Genomic DNA, 21,495 nt, shown 5'->3' on the forward strand with positions numbered 1-21,495 from the left:
ATGGTTGGATCAAGAAATATATACCAATAAACTTATTTTGTTACACAAAGAATGGAATGCATATGATCACTGAAATAAAGGCAAATTCACATTTTACAAAGTTCAACATCCCTTCAGCATCACTTTGAGGCATGGAATTTGGTAAAATATAATAAAAACACTGTGGGCATATTTGTATCATGGCTTCAAGTTACATTATAGACCTCTAGTAATAAAACATCATGGCATAGAAGAGAGCACCCAGATCTTACTCCACAATAAATGAATGCTAAATTACTAATTACTCAACAAATTTACTTGGCTTTTTAATAAGAAGCAGAAAATAAATATGCAGTAGAAAAAGAACATTTTCAACATTTGGTGCTAAGATACTTAAATATCAACATGAAAAATAATGAATAATCGCTGTGTTCTCTACTCACCTCCAAATGTATCAAAGAAATGAACATAAGAGATGATACACTTAATTGCTTGAGAAAAAAGTAAGAAGCACCCTTCATAGAGAGCTATATATGCATATTGAAGTATACACAAAAACAGGATGAATGTGTTATCAGTAAAATAATGGTTGGTTTTACTCAGACAAAAGTTAATTGAATAGATAGCCAACAGGCTATCACAAAATATATTTGAGCTATAAATTTGTGGATTACTAACTAGAATATGTGAGATACTAAAAGACTATATTCCTAGAAAATTAAGAAAGCAACTTTAGAAGGCAGGATATGGTATTAAATGGAGTTCTCCAAATATATAAAAATGGCTAAAAACACTGTAAAAACTTAACTGCCATTTGTCACCATGATGGAAATATATGTTCAAACTAAGATTATATCACACCCTAGCAGGATGACAATAGATGATAATATAAATAACTGTAAATGATTATGACAGTTTGAAGAAAGGGGAAATCTTATGAAGTATTTGTAGAGGTTGTTGTGAAGGCACTGTAGAAAAGAAGTATGAAGATTCATAAAAAAGCACAACAACTATAAGTAGAGAATGCCTTATAATGCAACCATATATCTACTGTGTACATACCTGTGCTGGTTTGAATGAGAATAGCTCTCATAGGATAATATGATTGAATGTTTGATTCCCAGCTATTAGAACTCTTGGTAGAAAGATTACAAGTTAAAGTATTGTGAATACTTTAACTGGATTGAGAAAGGGACCCCCGTTGAAGGAATCAGAGAAAGGACTGCAAGAGCTTGAAGGGACCCCATATGAATAACAATGCCAAGCAACCAGAGCTTCCAGGGACTAAGCCACTACCCAAAGACTATACATGGACTGACCGTGGACTCCAACCTCATAGGTAGCAATGAATAGCCTAGTAAGAGCACCAGTGGAAGGGGAAGCCCTTGGTCCTGCCAAGACTGAACCCCCAATAAACGTGATTGTTGGGGGGAGGGCAGTAATGGGGGGAGGATGGGGAGGGGAACACACTTAGAGAAGGGGAGGGGGAGGAGTTAGGGGATGTTTGCCTGGAAACCGGGAAAGGGACTAACAATTGAAATGTAAATAAGAAATACCCAATTTAATAAAGATGGAGAAAAAAAAAAGATGAAGGTTCTCAGCCACTGCTCCGATACCATGCCTACCTACCAGCTGCCTGCTCCCTGCCATGTTTCCCACCATGATTATCATGGACTTTACCTCGGGTTCTGTAAGCGACCATCCCAATATGTCGCCTTGGTGTCTCTTCGCAAAAATAGAAAAGTAACTAAGACACAGAAAAATATAGAAATATATAACACAAATCTATAACTTCTGAATATATACTCAAAACCAATTTCTATCCTTAGGCCCATTGAAATCCACAACCAACCCACGCTGTTCCCACAACTGTTTGGTTTTCTTCAGAAAATTGCAACACAACCCCATTGCAAAAGACAACACCTATGCAAACCATTGATGATGAAGCCTACAAGGAAACTTCATTCCTATATTCTAGCATCTTTGGTGAATAAACATACTCTGCACGCTCTCAAAAGAGAGACCAGGCTGCCAAGCCAGCCACAAAATCTATCTACAACTGTTTATTGCCTAGAGCAATGGTGGCACAAAGCTTATGGGAACACTAAATAACTGATTTGACTTTAATGCACTCAGTAAAGGGGAATCCATACTCAACGTTTAGTTGGCTGACAAAGAACCAGACAGTAGATTGTTTAGTGACCTAGAGGAAAAGTAAATAACCCTGGTCTAAATTAACTTTAAATCTGGTGCCAAAATAACTTCTCAATATCCTATTATACTCTTAGATCAGTGCCTTGTTCAACTCTCATCCGGGAAATTTCCTCCAGCAATAAGTGGAGACTCATAGACAAATATGCAGCTACTGAGAGACTTTAAACACACAGTCCTAAAAAGGATGTGTCTGCCAATTCTCTTACCTCAGGGCTAACAGAATTCCTTGGAATAGAAAGCAGAAATTACGTAAAAGAGAAAGGAAGTTACCAAGGAGTCTGTAAGCACATGAGCAAAGCTTATATGAATTCACAAAGTCAGATAGAGGCAGAAGAATGCACAGTCCTGCACAGATTATCCACAAGGTCTTCTGGCTTAATATTATAGCTTCAATTAGGTGTTTTAATGGGATTCCTGAGTATATAAATGAGTAAGTCTCTGATTCTTGTGCCTTTTTGGCTCCTTTTCTTTTGCTTTTAGGTCTTGACCCATCATGATGTGATACCTTTATTTTATCTCCCCTCTCTCTTTTTTAAGTTTTGTTGTATTTCTCTGATTTGTCACTATGTCTCTCCCCTCAAGTAGATGTCACTTTCAAACATGGATGCCTGCATCTACAAACTGCCATTACCTTTATTGTTAGGGATTCCAGGTGTTTGCTAAGTGAATCTGTATTCCAGTGAAATCATGCTGTAATCCTGAGTGTGACTGAATTCCAGTCATATCACATATACCTGGAAGGTCTTTGGATGTGATCCCTTGGTAGAGCAGCCATGTTGCTAGATTAAAATTCATATACATTTGACATAGCATATAGTCTTCTAAATACATTAATTTTACACATATGAAAGGCTAGTCTTAGCGTTAGACAAAGAAATGTCTCTTAAAACCTAAATTTTTGCAGAAACCCTTTGCTATATAAGACGATAAAACAAAGGGAAGCTGAAGAGAAGGCTCAGCCCTAAATAAGATGTTTACACTGTTTCCTTTAGTTTTAAAATTTTGATGCATAAAGAATAGAAAGACAAAAGTGCTGCAAAATCATTTTATAAGGTTGATGGTATAATGTCAATGTTGAAGTCATAACAGCTCCATTTAATGGCACTGAACTTATAGAGTACTACCCTAGCCTATAGTCACATATGGATGATGGAGGAGCTATGGAATCTCTAAGAGAGATGTGCATAGTATTGACTGATGAGTCATAATAGAATGCATCAATACTATGGCCACATTTATAACCTTAATTAAACTGAGAAAAATTAACATGAATGTATTATGACAACATGAAGATTTAGTAAAATAAAAATAGTAGGCTCTACCTGTGGACTTCTCAACCCAAGACTTTGTGACTAGGTTTACAGTTCTAGACAGGAATATGCTGCTGCAGATTACATCCCAAATCTAATCAGAAGTGACTTGTTATTTCTACAGTGGTTTTGTCACTATTGGTCTAATGTTGCCTTCTTATCTGTATTTTGTTATTTTTATTAGTCAATTTTATGGTAACTAAAAGTAATTAAAAATCTGTAAACTTCAAAACAAAGGGACATAATGACAAAATCAGTTACTCAAAACTTACAAGTATGTACATCTAGATAATATATATATATATATATATATATATATATATTTTCCCCAAGGATTTACTTATTCAGAAAATATGTAGCCTAAAAGTGTGTTATATTTATTTCGGTATGTTATGTTGTATAAAATAGTGTATATTACAGAAAATTATAAACTATGTAATTTAAATGTAATATTAATTTCAATGTAAGTTATGTTGACTGGTGGGTCTCATAACAATAAATCTGTATTAAATTACACATTTACTAAATTATTAGTGCCTTTTGGGAAATAAGAATTGTATCCTTCATTGAGTAGCTTCCTGAGAGATTACAGCAATTTAATGCTGAGGTTCTGTACCCCACCAATCTTCTAGTTCAGGGATAAATATTTTACAATAAGTTCAGGAATTTTATATATATGCTAGGCTTTACTCTTAGAAAGAGCATGCCTACTGTTAAATACAAATGTTGATAAATTGCTAGAGAATGAAACAAACTGAAAATCAGAATAGGATAGAAATCAGTGGTCAAGAAAACAAAAAGTATAGTAACCCAAGAATCAAATTTGTGTAGAATTGCAGGCCAGTTTTGCCAATAGAATAAAAATTTCAAACCTAAGATCAAACCTAAGAAGATCAAACCTAAGGATAATAGGTTAGGAAGAGAGTGAAGATTCCCAACTTAAAGTAGCAGTAAATATTTTCAACAGAATTAAAGAAGAAAATTTCCCTAACCTAAAGAAAGTGATGCTGATAATCATAAAAAAACTAGAGAACTCCAAATAGATTGGAACAGAAAAGAAATTCCTCATGTCACATAATACTCAATATGCCAAATGCATGAAACAAAGAAAGAATATTAAAAGGAGTAAGGGAAAAGGTCAAGTAAATATAAAGGCAGACATATCAGAATTATACCAGACTTCTCACCAGACTGAAGATGTCATAAAGACCCCAAGAGAACATAAATGCCAGCCTAGGCTACTATATGCAGCAAATCTCTCAATTAACATAGATGGAGAAACCAAGATATTCCAAGACAAAACCAAATTAGCACAATATCTTTAAAAATCCAGCCCCGAGGCACAAAGGATAATAGATGAAAAAGGAAAATTTCAACACAAAGAGGGAAACTACACCCTAGAAAAAGTAAGAAAGTAATCTAACTTCAACTAATCCAAAAAAAGATACCCACACAAACATAATTCTATAACAACAAAAATAGCAGTAAACAACTATTATTGGTCCCTAATATCTCTCAACATCAATGGGTTCAATTCCACAATAAAAAGACACAGATTAACAGAGTGGATGTGCAAAGAGGGCACAGCATTTTGCTGCACTCAGGAAACACACCTCAGTGACAAAGACAGACACTATTTCAGAGTAAAAGGCTTGAACAATATTTCCAAGCAAATTGTCCCAAGAAACAAGATAAAGTAGCCATACTAATATTTAATAAAATTGACATTCAACCTAGAGTTATCAAAAAATATAAGGAAGGACACTTCATATTCATCTATCCTGAATATATATGTGTGCTCCAAATGCAAGGGCACCTACATTCATAAAAGGAACTCAAAGCACACATTGTACCTCACAAAATAGTAGCGGGAGACATCAATACCCTACTCTCATCAAGGGTCAGATTATGGAAACAGTAGCTAAACAGAGACATAGAAAAACTAAGAGAAGTTATGAACCTATCTATAGAATATTTCATCCTAAAACAAAAGAATATACCTTCTTCTCAGCACCTCATGGAACCTTCTCCAAAATTGACCACATAATCTGTCACAAAACAGGGCTCAACAGATACAAGAAGATTGAAATAATCCCATGCATCCTGTCAGGTCATTATAAACTAAGGCAGGTGTTCAATAACAACATAAACAACAGTAAGTCTACATGAACATGGAACTGAACAATGCTCTACTCAATGACAACTTGGCCAAAGAATAAATATAGAAATTAAAGACTTTTTAGAAATTAAAGAAAAGGAAGGCACAGAATACCCAAATTTATGGGACAAAATGAATGCAGTCCTAAGAGGAAAAGCATCAAACCTCTGAGTGCCTCCAAAATGAAACTGGAGAGAGCATACACTAGCAATTTGACAGCACACCTGATAGTTCTAGAACAAAAAGAAGCAAATACACCCCGGAAAAAAGAACTATACAGCGAATCAATAAAAACCAGAAGCCAAACTAACCAGCAGGTACAGAGGGAACATCCAGATTAACAAAATCAGAAATGAAAAAGGAGACATAACAACAGACTGAGGAAATTCAAAATATCATCACATCCTTCTACAAATGTCTATACTGAACAAACAGGAAAATCTGGATAGAATAAACAATTTTCTAGACAGATTCTATGTATCAAAGTTAAATCAGGATCAGATAAACCATCTAAAGAGTCCCATAAATCCTAAAGAAATAGAAACAGCTATTAAAAGTCTCTCAACCAAAAAAAAAAAAAAAAAAGCACCAGATAAATTTAGTGCAGAATTCTGTCAGACCTTCTTAAAAGACTTAATATCAATACTGTCCAAACTATTCCACAAAGTAGAAGCAGTAGGAACACTAACCAATTCCTTCTACGAAGGCACAATTATGCTTATAACTAAACTACAGAAAGATCCAAAAAGGAAAGAGAACTTCAGAAAAATTCCCTTTATGAATATCTATGCAAATGTACTCAATAATATTTTTGCAAACTGAATCCAAGAACACATCAAAAAGATCATCCACCATAATCAATCAGGTTTCATCCCAGTGATGCAATGATGCGTCAATATACAGAAATCTATCAACCTAATCCACTATATAAAAGACAAAAACTCAAAGAAAAAAAAAACACATGATCATCTTATCAGATGTTGAGAAAGCATTTGACAAAATTTAACAAACCTTCATGTTAAAAGTCTTGGAAAGACCAGGAATTCAAGGCCCAAACCTAAACACAGTAAAAGCAATAAACAGGAAACCAGTAGTCAACATCAAACTAAATGCAGAGAAACTTGAAGCAACCCCACTAAAATCAAGGACTAGACATGGATGCCCATTCTCTCCCTCCCTAACTGAATATCATACTCAAAGTCTAAGACAGAGAAATCAGACAACAAATGAAGGTCAAAGAGGTACCAATTGGAAGGGAAGAAGTCGCAGCATTACTAATTGCAGATGACATGGTAGTCACTTAAGTGACTCCAAAAATTCCATCAAAGTACTCCTAACCCTGATAAGCAACTTACATAAAGTGGCTGGATATCAAATTAATTCCAACAAATCGTTAGCCTTCCTCTACTCTAAGGATAAACAGGCTGAGAAAGAAGTTAGAAAAATGACACCTACCATTATAGTCACAAATAATATAAAATACCTGGGTGTGACTCTAACCAAGCAAGTGGAAGCTCTGTATGACAATAATTTCAAGTCTCTGAAAAAGAAACTGAAGAACATCCCAGAAGATGGAAATATCTCCCATGTTCATGAATTGGAAGTATTAATGTTGTAAAAATGGCCATATTGACAAAACAATCTATAGATTCACTGCAATCTCCATCAAAATCCCAAGTCAATTCTTCACAGAGTTAGAAAGAACACTTTGCAAATTCATTTGGAAAAACAAAACCCCAGAATGCTGAAACCTATACTCAAGAATAAAAGAACTTCTGTGGAAACCCCCATCTAGGACCTCAAGCAGTATTAAAGAGCAATATTAATTAAAAAGAGTATGGTATTGGCACAGAGACAGGCAGGTAGATAGAAACAAAGACCCAGAAATAAACTCACGTACCTATGGTCACTTGATCTTTGACAGAAGGTGCTAAAATCATCCAGTGGAGAAAAGAGCATTTTCAACAAATGGTGCTGGTTCAACTGGAGGTCTGCATGTAGAAGAATGCAAATTGATCCTTATATCCTTGTCCAAAGTGCAAGTTCAAGTGGATCAAGGACCTCCACATAAAACCAGATACACTAAGATTAATAGAAGAAAAGTGGGAAGAATCTCAAACACATGGGCACTGGGGGAAATTTCCTGAACACAACACTAACGACTTATGCTCTAAGATCAAGAATCAACAAATGGAACCTCACAAAATTGCAAAACTTTTGCAAGGCAAAGGACACTGTCATTAGGACAAAATCACAACCAATCGAAGGGGAAGAAAAATCTTTCCCAATCCTACATCCAAAAGAGGGATCCAATATATACAAAGACCTCAAGAAGTTGGACTCCAGAGAATTAAATAACATTATTAAAATGGGGTACAAAGCTCAATATGTATTTTCAACTTAAAAATACAGAATGGCTAAGAAGCACCTAAAGAAATATTCAACATTCTTAGTCATCAGAGAAATGTAAATCAAAACAATCCTGAGATTCCACCTCACATCAGTCAGAATGGCCAAGTTATAAAACTCAGGTGACAGTAGATGCTGGTGAGGATGGGGAGAAATAGTAACACTACTCCAATGTTGGTGGGATTACAAGCTGTACAACCCACTCTGTAAATCAGTTTGGAAGTTCCTCAGAAAATTGGACAGAGTATAAACTAAAGACCCAGCTATACCATTCCTGGGCATCTACCCAAATTTTCTCCAATATATAACAAGGACACATGCTCCAATATATCCATAGCAGCCTTATTGATAATAGCCAGAAGCTGGAAACAACTCAGATGTCCCTCAATATAGGAAAGGATACAGAAAATGTGGTACATTTATACAATGCAATTCTACTCAGCTATTAAAAACAATGACTTCATGAAGTTCATAGGCAAAAGCATGAAACTAGAAAATATCATCCTGAATGTGGTAACGCAATCACAAAACAAACAAACAAACAACCCACATATTGTATTTACTCACTGATAATTGGATATTAGGCCAAAAGCTCAGATTACCCTAAATACTATCCACAGACTACATGAAGTTCAAGAAGGAGGACCACAAAAGTGCAGATGGTTCAGTCTTTCTTACAAGGGGGAACAAAAATATTAATAGAAGGAAATATAGAGACAAAGGTTTGGACTGAATGGAAGGCCATCCAGAGACTGCCCTACCTGGGGATCCAGCCCAATACACATACAGCCACCAAACCCAGACAATATTGATAATGCCAAGAAGTGCATGCTGATAGGAGCCTGATATAGTTGTCTCCTGAAAGGCTCTACCAGAGCATGACAAATACTGAGGCAGATGCTCATAGCCAACCATTGAACTGAGAACAGGAAAGAGCCAGAATAAGCATTGTAGGAGCTGAAGCAGTGTGCAACACCATAAGAACAATACCAACCAATCAGAGCTCCCAGGGACTAAACCATTATTCAAAAGTACACACATGAACAGACCCATGGCTCCAGCTGCATGTGTAGCAGAGAATGGCCTTGCTGGGCACCAATGGGAGGAGAAGCCCTTGGTTCTCCCAAGGACCTATGCCCCCTCCCTCTTCCTCAGTGTAAAAGAATGTCAGGGCATGGATGTGGGATGGAGTGGGTGGATGGGTAAGGGAACACCCGCATAGAAGAAGGGATAGAGGGGATGGGATAGGGGGCTTATGGATGGGAACCGGGAAAGGGAATTATATTTAAAATGTAAATAAAATAAAATCCAATTAAAAAAAAGAAGTGTGCATTCTCCTTTCATTAAACTGATATAGTCAAGCCCTTGAATGTCTAATTTTTTTATGCTCCACAACTGAGTATTAACTTGACTCCTCACATGCTAAGGGAAAACATCTGCCTGCCATAATTTTAAATTGGCATTTTCTATTTCCTAACAACTGGATTTGATACTGAATAATGTAATGACATTATAATTCCCACTTTTTATTTGACTTGATTAACTCATTGATCTTATCCATTGATGTTCCTACAATGTCATGTTCTGCTCAATTTCTGCCTCCACAAACCACAAATGCCATGGGACAAATTGTGATCCCAATGTTATTAAATGGGAACAAATTGTTTGAGTTTGTTCTCCATCTCAATTTTAAGGCTGATTATGGACTATTCACTTTATAGGTCAGACAGTGTGCTTAAAATAATATCTCTCAGATAATGTCTTTTTTCATGTTGCTTTCTTATTCCTGAGTAAGATATCAGCCTTTATCAAAAAGAAGTTTAATTCATAATGAATTCATAAATGTTTACAACTTTATACATACTCAGTTTAGTTGTTTAATGTGAATGTTATCAGTTTTATTTGTCTGTGCTTATTCTCAAGCTAATTTGGGAGGTTATATATGAGTAATGATATCATGGGATATTACCTATCTACATATCTATACCCAACTATTAATATACATATATTTCTATATATTAATGCTTAATCATTATTTACATTACATCTTACCGTATGCTTTGTCTTTTAAAAAGATTTCTCTATTTGTATTTCAATGTATAACACTCAAGTAATAAATATTAAAGCTCAATCATTTCTCAAATTCATCCATCACGAGCAGTGTTATTACACTCTTATAGACAATGAATTCTCTATAGTTTAATTTACTTGATACAGTGATATATTTCTGATATCCTATATTGATATATTACTAGTGTATTGGTTGGTAATTTAAAACAAATGTATATCATATGCTGATAAGCTAAAATATTTTGTACCAAATAGATAGCAATGATATGCTGATTAACAGAGAATATGACTTTTACATCATAAAAGATTATTTTAACATCCCAGAACTTCTAAATAATATATAATTTTTCAGGAAGCTGATTAGCTTGTAAATTACTTTATTTCATATTAGAAGGTAATCTTATAGTTTAATAAGATAAATTATAATATTGCATAATTGTAATCACAAGCATTTGACAGAAACAGAAAGCAATGTTTGTTAAGAAATTGAATTCATCAAAGATAATATAAGAAATACGTGTGAAAATTGAGGTTTAACACATCAACCTTCACAGCTAATGCCTTATTTAAGTGGAATAAAAGATTTCTTTGAAACTTCAGCTAATATGAAACCCATTGGATGGTTAAGAATGGTAGATGAGGAAACTTCTGTTTCTGTTTTCAATAGTCACCATTCATATTTTTAAAACACACTTTACAAAAGAACTTCTAATACAAAACACTTGAAAAATTTAACTTTATGTTCTTCATATGAGATAAATGAAAATATGATTTATGTAATTTTTTATCGCACCTAAGGAGAGTACCAGAAAGAGAGAGAAAACAGGTAAACCTTCTAGCCACCAACTCTGTTCAGATGCAGTCCTTCAGCAGAACTATAGTAACAAATAAACTATTATCTATAAGGAGAAATTGGGGCCATATTAATGAGAGTAAAATGCTGGCTGAAACATATTGTTTAAAAAGAGCATTTCCTAATTTAAGAGTAAAAATAAATGATTTTTTATGTAAGTAAATCTGCCTGCTCTAGTATTATATGTATTGTTTGAACATAAAATTAAATCACATAAGAACAAAATAATCACTGCATATGTTTTAGATATCACCTACTGATATGTAGAAAATTTATATTAAACAGTCATTATATTATTCAATTTACTTTTCCACAGCAGAACTTTATATAACGTACAGTGTATTGTCTTATTAAATTTTATAGTGTGTACGAAATGTACAAATATAATTTTACAATCATGTGTTTTATAGACATTCACACAGAAATAAAATTTATATATAAAATACAATGTTTTGTCTTATTAAATTTTATAGAGTGTTAAAATGTACAAATATAATTTTATAATCATGTGTTTTATAGACATCCACACAGAAATGAAATTTTGTTGATAACTGAAAGTCTCTTGACTTAATTACTTAGATGCTCTAGAAAGATATTTGGCTCCCTTGACACCATCAAGCTAATATTCACATAATTTTTGTAGGCTAGGTTTTCTAGTAGAAAGTACTTCCTAATTTATTGAAAGCTGTAAAATATTTTAAACTTTCAATCTTCCCTTCCAGTGAGAAAATTCTTGTTCATATATATATATATATATATGTGTGTGTGTGTGTGTGTGTGTGTGTGTGTGTGTTAAGAAGAAAGCAAATACAATAAGTTAGTAAATAAAAAAATATTGTGACTTTATAAGCCCAAAGGAATTGAGATAAAGATATTGCTATAATTATTGTGCTGTACATAAATGGCAATCAATTAAAAGGACTGGTTATTAATCAATCAAGACCAGCTGGCAGAGAAAGAAAATAAGGCTTTTATGAGTGAATAACTGAGCAATATCAATATTGATTCAACACATCTACAGAGAAGACAGCTATGTGACCTTGGATACTCAGTCTCCTTAGATATCACAAATATCCTGAGCTTTCTGTCATTCAGCTGTTCATGAAAGGATACTTGTCTCATCAGAGCACTCAATGGACACTTTATTTCCCAATCAACCTTGCCTCATTTGAGTGACCTTGGGTGAATGTGCAAATCAGAGGTCATTCTCTCTATATAGCTTTTTGCTGACCATCGACAAGGGGGTTTCAAATGAGCCTTCTTAGAAATGTAATGACAATCAGATTCTACGTTGTGATTTTATTATTGCAGGCAGTTGTACACTTTAAAAGGTCTGTGGGAAGGGGTTTTCTCAAAAAAAAATACAGAAAGCAGTGAGCAGTAGGAAACAAAGCACAGAAATCGTCAAACTCATGAGACAAAGAGGTTACATGTCAGCTTATTTATGGAAGAGACTGTCACAAGCTAGAAGAAGATTCAACATGAAAAGTCTTGTCTATTTTATTTGCTATTTGGTTTCTAAATCCTGTGGGAAACATTGCATTCCAGATCAGTATGATTCTTGCCTCGGATTGTCAAACTTACATTCCCATTTTCACACTGACATTTCTGACATGCATTCAACATGTACGGCTTTGTAAATGGTTCTATTGCAACATAGTGCGTTTGCCATTTTATTCAACAGTAATGCTCATATTTAGTTTGATAACAAAACGTGCATATGTTTGTGTGTGTATTACAAGATATATTGCTGCAAAGTGACTATATTCATTTTAAATTCTTAAGAACTTATTTCTTATGGCTGTCTATATAGATTTTATTTAAACTATAATATCTTTAATATATGTATTGTAAATACGTAAAATATGTGCCTTAATTTACCTGTAGTATATCAACTGTTTGAAAGAAGTGCTTTGTCATTCTTCTTATAACCCATACAACTTGAAATGTAAATTCAAAAACTCCTTTTATTAAATTCTTCATGTAAAAATGTATAGAACTGAGTAATGAAGAGGGTTGTTTTATAATTGATATCGTCATTTAAATGAAATTGAATTTAACTGTTTCTTCTAAAACAAATATAAATTTTAGATACTTGATTCTCAGATATCTTTTTTTTTTTTTTTTTTTTTTTTTTAGAATAGATAGAGAAATCATTTTTATTCTAAGCCACCGCTTTATGAAAATATTTAAAGCTCTTATTACAAAATAATACATGTATATTACACATTTAAACAACAAGCGATAGTGAACTATATAAAGTACACAGAGAAGTTCCCTAGACTCTGGTCCTCCCCACCCGCCATGAATGACCTGTGGGAATACTTTCTTTTTTTTTTTTTTTATTAACTTGAGTATTTCTTATATACATTTCGAGTGTTATTCCCTTTCTCGGTTTCCGGGCAAACATCCCCCTCCCCCCTCCCCTTCCTTATGGGTGTTCCCCTCCCAACCCTCCCCCCATTGCCGCCCTCCCCCCATAGACTAGTTCACTGTGGGTTCAGTCTTAGCAGGACCCAGGGCTTCCCCTTCCACTGGTGCTCTTACTAGGATATTCATTGCTACCTATGGGGTCAGAGTCCAGGGTCAGTCCATGTATAGTCTTTAGGTAGTGGCTTAGTCCCTGGAAGCTCTGGTTGCTTGGCATTGTTGTACTTTTGGGGTCTCGAGCCCCTTCAAGCTCTTCCAGTTCTTTCTCTGATTCCTTCAATAGGGGACCTATTCTCAGTTCAGTGGTTTGCTGCTGGCATTCGCCTCTATATTTGCTGTATTCTGGCTGTGTCTCTCAGGAGCGATCTGCATCCGGCTCCTGTCGGTCTGCACTTCTTTGCTTCATCCATCTTGTCTAATTGGGTGGCTGTATATGTATGGGCCACATGTGGGGCAGGCTCTGAATGGGTGTTCCTTCAGTCTCTGTTTTAATCTTTGCCTCTCCCTTCCCTGCCAAGGGTATTCTTTTTCCTCATTTAAAGAAGGAGTGAAGCATTCACATTTTGATCATCCGTCTTGAGTTTCGTTTGTTCTAGGGATCTAGGGTAATTCAAGCATTTGGGCTAATAGCCACTTATCAATGAGTGCATACCATGTATGTCTTTCTGTGATTGGGTTAGCTCACTCAGGATGATATTTTCCAGTTCCAACCATTTGCCTACGAATTTCATAAAGTCGTTGTTTTTGATAGCTGAGTAATATTCCATTGTGTAGATGTACCACATTTTCTGTATCCATTCCTCTGTTGAAGGGCATCTGGGTTCTTTCCAGCTTCTGGCTATTATAAATAAGGCTGCGATGAACATAGTGGAGCACGTGTCTCTTTTATATGTTGAGGCATCTTTTGGGTATATGCCCAAGAGAGGTATAGCTGGATCATCAGGCAGTTCAATGTCCAATTTTCTGAGGAACCTCCAGACTGATTTCCAGAATGGTTTTACCAGTCTGCAATCCCACCAACAATGGAGGAGTGTTCCTCTTTCTCCACATCCTCGCCAGCATCTGCTGTCACCTGAGTTTTTGATCTTAGCCAATCGCACTGGTGTGAGGTGAAATCTCAGGGTTGTTTTGATTTGCATTTCCCTTATGACTAAAGATGTTGAACATTTCTTTAGGTGTTTCTCAGCCATTCGGCATTCCTCAGCTGTGAGTTCTTTGTTTAGCTCTGAACCCCATTTTTTAATAGGGTTATTTGTTTCCCTGCGGTCTAACTTCTTGAGTTCTTTGTATATTTTGGAAATAAGGCCTCTATCTGTTGTAGGATTGGTAAAGATCTTTTCCCAATCTGTTGGTTGCCGTTTTGTCCTAACCACAGTGTCCTTTGCCTTACAGAAGCTTTGCAGTTTTATGAGATCCCATTTGTCGATTCTTGATCTTAGAGCATAAGCCATTGGTGTTTTGTTCAGGAAATTTTTTCCAGTGCCCATGTGTTCCAGATGCTTCCCTAGTTTTTCTTCTATTAGTTTGAGTGTGTCTGGTTTGATGTGGAGGTCCTTGATCCACTTGGACTTAAGCTTTGTACAGGGTGATAAGGATGGATCGATCTGCATTCTTCTACATGTTGCCCTCCAGTTGAACCAGCACCATTTGCTGAAAATACTATCTTTTGTCCATTGGATGGTTTTGGCTCCTTTGTCAAAAATCAAGTGACCATAGGTGTGTGGGTTCATTTCTGGGTCTTCAATTCTATTCCATTGGTCTATCTGTCTGTCTCTGTACCAATACCATGCAGTTTTTATCACTATTGCTCTGTAATACTGCTTGAGTTCAGGGATAGTGATTCCCCCTGAAGTCCTTTTATTGTTGAGGATACCTTTAGCTATCCTGGGTTTTTTGTTATTCCAGATGAATTTGCAAATTGTTCTGTCTAACTCTTTGAAGAATTGGATTGGTATTTTGATGGGGATTGCATTGAATCTGTAGATTGCTTTTGGTAAAATGGCCATTTTTACCATATTAATCCTGCCAATCCATGAGCATGGGAGATCTTTCCATCTTCTGAGGTCTTCTTCAATTTCTTTCCTCAGTGTCTTGAAGTTCTTATTGTACAGATCTTTTACTTGCTTGGTTAAAGTCACACCGAGGTACTTTATATTATTTGGGTCTATTATGAAGGGTATCGTTTCCCTAATTTCTTTCTCGGCTTGTTTCTCTTTTGTATAGAGGAAGGCAACTGATTTATTTGAGTTAATTTTATACCCAGCCACTTTGCTGAAGTTGTTTATCAGCTTTAGTAGTTCTCTGGTGGAACTTTTGGGATCACTTAAATATACTATCATGTCATCTGCAAATAGTGATATTTTGACCTCTTCTTTTCCGATCTGTATCCCTTTGATCTCCTTTTGTTGTCTGATTGCTCTGGCTAGAACTTCAAGAACTATATTGAATAAGTAGGGAGAGAGTGGGCAGCCTTGTCTAGTCCCTGATTTTAGTGGGATTGCTTCAAGTTTCTCTCCATTTAGTTTAATGTTAGCAACTGGTTTGCTGTATATGGCTTTTACTATGTTTAGGTATGGGCCTTGAATTCCTATTCTTTCCAGGACTTTTATCATGAAGGGGTGTTGAATTTTGTCAAATGCTTTCTCAGCATCTAATGAAATGATCATGTGGTTCTGTTCTTTCAGTTTGTTTATATAATGGATCACGTTGATGGTTTTCCGTATATTAAACCATCCCTGCATGCCTGGGATGAAGCCTACTTGATCATGGTGGATGATTGTTTTGATGTGCTCTTGAATTCGGTTTGCCAGAATTTTATTGAGTATTTTTGCGTCGATATTCATAAGGGAAATTGGTCTGAAGTTCTCTTTCTTTGTTGTGTCTTTGTGTGGTTTAGGTATAAGAGTAATTGTGGCTTCGTAGAAGGAATTCGGTAGGGCTCCATCTGTTTCAATTTTGTGGAATAGTTTGGATAATATTGGTATGAGGTCTTCTATGAAGGTTTGATAGAATTCTGCACTAAACCCGTCTGGACCTGGGCTCTTTTTGGTTGGGAGACCTTTAATGACTGCTTCTATTTCCTTAGGAGTTATGGGGTTGTTTAACTGGTTTATCTGTTCCTGATTTAACTTCGATACCTGGTATCTGTCTAGGAAATTGTCCATTTCCTGAAGATTTTCAAATTTTGTTGAATATAGGTTTTTATAGTAAGATCTGATGATTTTTTGAATTTCCTCCGAATCTGTAGTTATGTCTCCCTTTTCATTTCTGATTTTGTTAATTTGGACACACTCTCTGTGTCCTCTCGTTAGTCTGGCTAAGGGTTTATCTATCTTGTTGATTTTCTCAAAGAACCAACTTTTGGTTCTGTTAATTCTTTCTATGGTCCTTTTTGTTTCTACTGATTCTCAGATATCTTGATTCCAAATTTATTTCCTAATTCAATGAGATGCATTATGGAAGAATCAAAGCAGCCTGTCACGCTGACTCAAGACACCAATCTGCATGTCATTCTTCTCTAATGTTTTCAAGATGGAGTAAACTAAGCCCAAACCCCCAAAATTTAGCTTTCCTGCACAGTGAGTGGGAGGAGCGATCCTAAGTCATCTATGTTATAGTAAGCACTTTCCTTTTACTCTGGACTTCAGTGCTCTGTCAATCTAATACAATGTCTTTCTTTAGTATTTTGTCTATAGTACACAACATTCACACAAAATATATAAATGTGACTTTGTAAAAATGATATGAACAGCTTAAAATCTTTTTCTTTGTCTTGGCTTCCTTTCTCAAGACCAGGATGTACAATTACCAACCTAGGAAATGTTGAAGTTTAAAATATTATGCTCCAAATCAAGCACTTTAAAAAAACATATAAGACTTTATTAAAATGCAGTTGTATGTTTAATTAAATGTTTTAAAAAATATGTAAAAATAAGTAGATTGCTTACCAAGACCATGCCTGTGTGTTGACATCGGTGGTAAAACAGTCCATGTCTTGGTTTTAGGATTGTAACATTCAACTGTGTTCAAAGTCTTTAAGCCATCTCGACCTCCAATTACAAAGAGCTTATCATCAATGACAGCAACACCGAACTGAAGCCTTCTGCCATTCATCATTCCTGCCTGAATCCACAGATTTGTTCTGAGGTCATACTTCTCTATGGTTGTAGCCCCTGATAGAACATAAAATCAAATGGTCATCAATCTTAGTGAATCGATGAACACCTTGAACAGTACAATGTAAATTAGAATGCAAAAACACAGTAGATACATCTATTTGTCTTAGAGAAAAACATGACATGAAAACAAAAGTAATCATAAGACATTAACTTTATTTTGTTCTTCCTTGTGTAGACTAATAATCAAAATAGACACATATATCCAGTGTTTATTTGTTTAACAGTAACAATGTTGAAAATGAACAGTCAAATTTTAAAACATCTCTGTCTTATTTTTTGTTATTTAAAGTATATTTTATAATCTTAGTTTGTAAAAATGTCTGAGTACCCCTTTAAATGAAAAAATTATGTTTGTTATTTATCTGTAACAATTTCTGAAAGTAAGAATATGTTAATTTAAACAAGCATAAATGGGCTAGAAACATTTGTTTTTACTTCTATATCTATCTCTATCCACCTATCTATCTATCTATCTATCTATCGATCGATCGATCGATCTATCTATCTATCTATCTATCTATCTATCTATCTATATCTATATCTATATATATATATATATATATATAGAGAGAGAGAGAGAGGGAGGGAGAATGGTAGATAGACAGACAGGCAGAGTACAAGGTGCTTTCTGTAGGCTTGGATGGTGTGTGTTTGATATCTAGAACCCACTGAGTAGAGGGAAAAATTAATCTCACATGCTCCTAATTGATCTTTATATAAGCCCTATGGCATAAAGGGGTCACATACATACACTGCACAAATAAAATAAATAAATGCACTTTTATTGTCAATTGGAAGATGTTTAATATATATTTCCCATGATGTTTAACTTTCCTCAAAATTGTCTGAAGAGTAGAATAATAATATTTACACACATAAAATGTAATTCTATCCAAAGTAATTATAATATAATCTCTAAATAATGGCTCTTTTTCTGAAAAATGTATATAACTTTCAGAAATAAAATAACTCATAAGAGAAAACTTGAAAATGTCTAAGTTAAACTGGCTTCTAAAAATAGCATTATCAGTTTTTGCTATTTTATAAAATATGACTGCTTAGAACATATTCACAAATATTATATGACACAAAATGAAAAAGAGCTTCTGGACTCATTGTTTAGCCTCAATTCACCAATATTTCAACTTAATAAATGAGGCATGAGTTTTGTGTACTTTCAAATATCAATGCTCTATTTTAATTACAATAAAAAGATATTGATTTTGCTTAGATAACATATATCTCCAAGTGGATTGATTAACTTCGTAGACTATAAGTAGCAATAAAGAAATAATTATGAATAACCTGGAAGCAGAAATTTTACCAGTTAATGTAACATGATATAATTTACTCTCAATTTATCTTAAAAAAATTAAATAATGATCATGTAGAATCTTAAATGTTGAATTATCTGACATAAGTAAAAATAGAAGCATTATTAAATAATCATGGATATGTATATGCATATGTGTTTATGTAATTTTTAAAAAATTAATATATTTATTTTAAACTCAAATGTATTTGCTCCATTTCATTCCATTGTTCAAAAATATATTCTCTGAGCTGTCTTGCATCATTGAATGATTTTAAGATTAACTGACCATTAGCGAAGTTCTAGTGCTTGCCTCCGTAAACTAACAGTAAGGTCCTTTTGCTAAAGACAGAAACTTTATAACTCATTGAACCTGGCCAAGTCAAGCTGATGGATACTTTCAAGCTTAATTCTACTATTTAATGTTCATGGAACTGTGAAGTTATTTTCATAGAACTAGAGGAGCAGGTAAACATCAACCCAACCTCAAATCTTTCAATATACGAGGATGACTTTCTTGTAATATACACTGAGACAATAGTGGCACAAAAGGTGCAGGAGTAACCAACCACAATCTGATTGGATTTAAGACCCAATTCATGACATGAGACACATGCCTGACACTTCTCAGATGATCAACGACTCTGGAATTGTTTGCCATGGACCTAGGGAAAAAGGAAATATCCCTGTTTTGCTAACAGAACATAAAATGACTTCTAATCAAATTCATTTATACTTACAGATCCGTCCCTTACTCAGCTATTATTAGAGGTTTTCCTGCTGTAGGTGGAACACCTACAGCATCTACAACTAGATGATGTGCAGAGAATGAGAGAGACCTTGGAACAACTCAGTTCTAAATTTGATATTTCTCTAAATCTTCATTACTCAGGGAACTATGCAGGAAAGGAAGCAGAAGATTGTGAAAACACAGTAGTAAAGGAAGACAGCAAAAAGCAACATCTCCAATACACATAGGAACACAAAGGGACTAGCAACCTGCACATGGTCTGAAGAGATGGTTATCATACTGTCTAATCCAAGTGAAGCACTAGCACTGAAAGGGGCTTGGATACCAGTCCCCATCCCTAACCTAGATGCTATCTCCAAATAATAACTACTCAAAGAAAAATAAATCAGTTTAATCCAAAGGAGTCTTGTTGGGTATACAAACCATACTTAAGAGCATGCCCCATATTCAACAAGAGGTGGCCAACACAAAACAAACAACACTATTTTGGAGGATTTTTTTCCCCATAATTCTTTGACCACGGATTTCTAACTTTACAGGTCATTTGCTTATATTTACATTTCTGAATTTTTGTCTTTATGGGTTTTATTTTGTGTAAATATGTGTATTTTTCTTTATATATTCTTTGTTTTTCCTTTGGCTCATTATTTTGTTTTCATTTATTAGTATTTTTCCCAATTTGGTTTGTTTGTTTTTATTTTCTCTTCTTCATATTGTATTTCTCTCTTTTTAGATTTTTTTCTAATGAGTGAGAACAACAAAGGCTTAGGATTTAATTGAATGTGCAGGTGTGGAGGATCTGGGAGTTGTGTGGGAACAGTAATCACAACACATTATGCAAAGAAAAAATTAGTTTTAATTAAAAATAGTCCTTGAATTCTCAAACTTGGTGGCATTGGTATTACATACATGCCATATTAGAAAACAAAAAAAAACTATATTCGATGACATATTTTTGTAATTAGCTATTGGCAAATGATAACAGAATAGTATAACTTAATATTGATCAACTCAATCTCTCTAGCCTCGTCCTGCAGGAATAGGAAAACATGAAAGCATTTGACAAAATACACTGCCTTATTATCTAAAACCTTGCTGGAAAGCATCACAGAAAACATGAAAAGGTGCTGTGCTCATCTATGGGATTACTTTGGTATGGATGAAGTTAATCTGGCCTGAGCAACCATGTGCATTTTTATTCATATGTGAATGTGTGGAGTTGATGTGTCAAAGCATTCTCCAAAAAAGTTAGGTAGCTTTTATATCTGAACAAATGATTTTGAGCTTTCATACTTTTTTTGCTTGCTTCAGTATTATAATGGAATCTACTCGCTTGCAACTCATCTCAGTTTTCATTATTGAAATTATACACTTCATCTATATTTTATGATTACTGAAAAGAAAACTGTCTCAAACTTGTGGGCTTAATAACACAAGTATATTTTCTTACTGCTGACAGTCAAAAATGTGACAGACTAAAATCATATTGACAGTATTGCCTTCCTTTCAGGGGCTCAAGGAGTAAAACTAGAAAATGTTTTCTTTTTATCTTTTCTATGTTCTAGCAATACCCATGTTCCTCACAGAGCCTTCTATAAACAAAGATCCAACAGCATCTCTCTGACATTATGGAATATGGGTTTATTTACAGTATTCTTTAAGTAAATGTTACATGTGTGTCTGTTACAACCAACATATTAGTCATCTCAATTCTTAATTTAATATGTTTCATTTTGATAACTTGTATGTGTGTGTGTATGTGTCTATTTGTGCACATATTTTTACCTGTGTGAGTACAGATAGCTATGGATACCAAAGAAGGATGATGCTG

At 34.6% G+C, this 21,495-nt stretch overlaps 1 protein-coding gene across 1 annotated transcript in view; it reads right to left on the reverse strand.

Annotated features, from left to right (window-relative positions):
• Klhl1 (kelch-like family member 1) overlaps nucleotides 1-21,495 on the reverse strand; it is a 429,891-nt gene that overhangs the window by 73,511 nt on the left and 334,885 nt on the right. Inside the window, 1 exon segment of the mRNA NM_001394673.2 lies at nucleotides 17,371-17,595. Coding sequence (NP_001381602.1) covers nucleotides 17,371-17,595 — 225 coding nt within the window.

Source organism: Rattus norvegicus, chromosome 15 (genome assembly GCF_021556685.1).
Source record: "Rattus norvegicus strain SHRSP/BbbUtx chromosome 15, alternate assembly SHRSP_T2T, whole genome shotgun sequence".
NCBI lineage: Eukaryota > Metazoa > Chordata > Mammalia > Rodentia > Muridae > Rattus > Rattus norvegicus.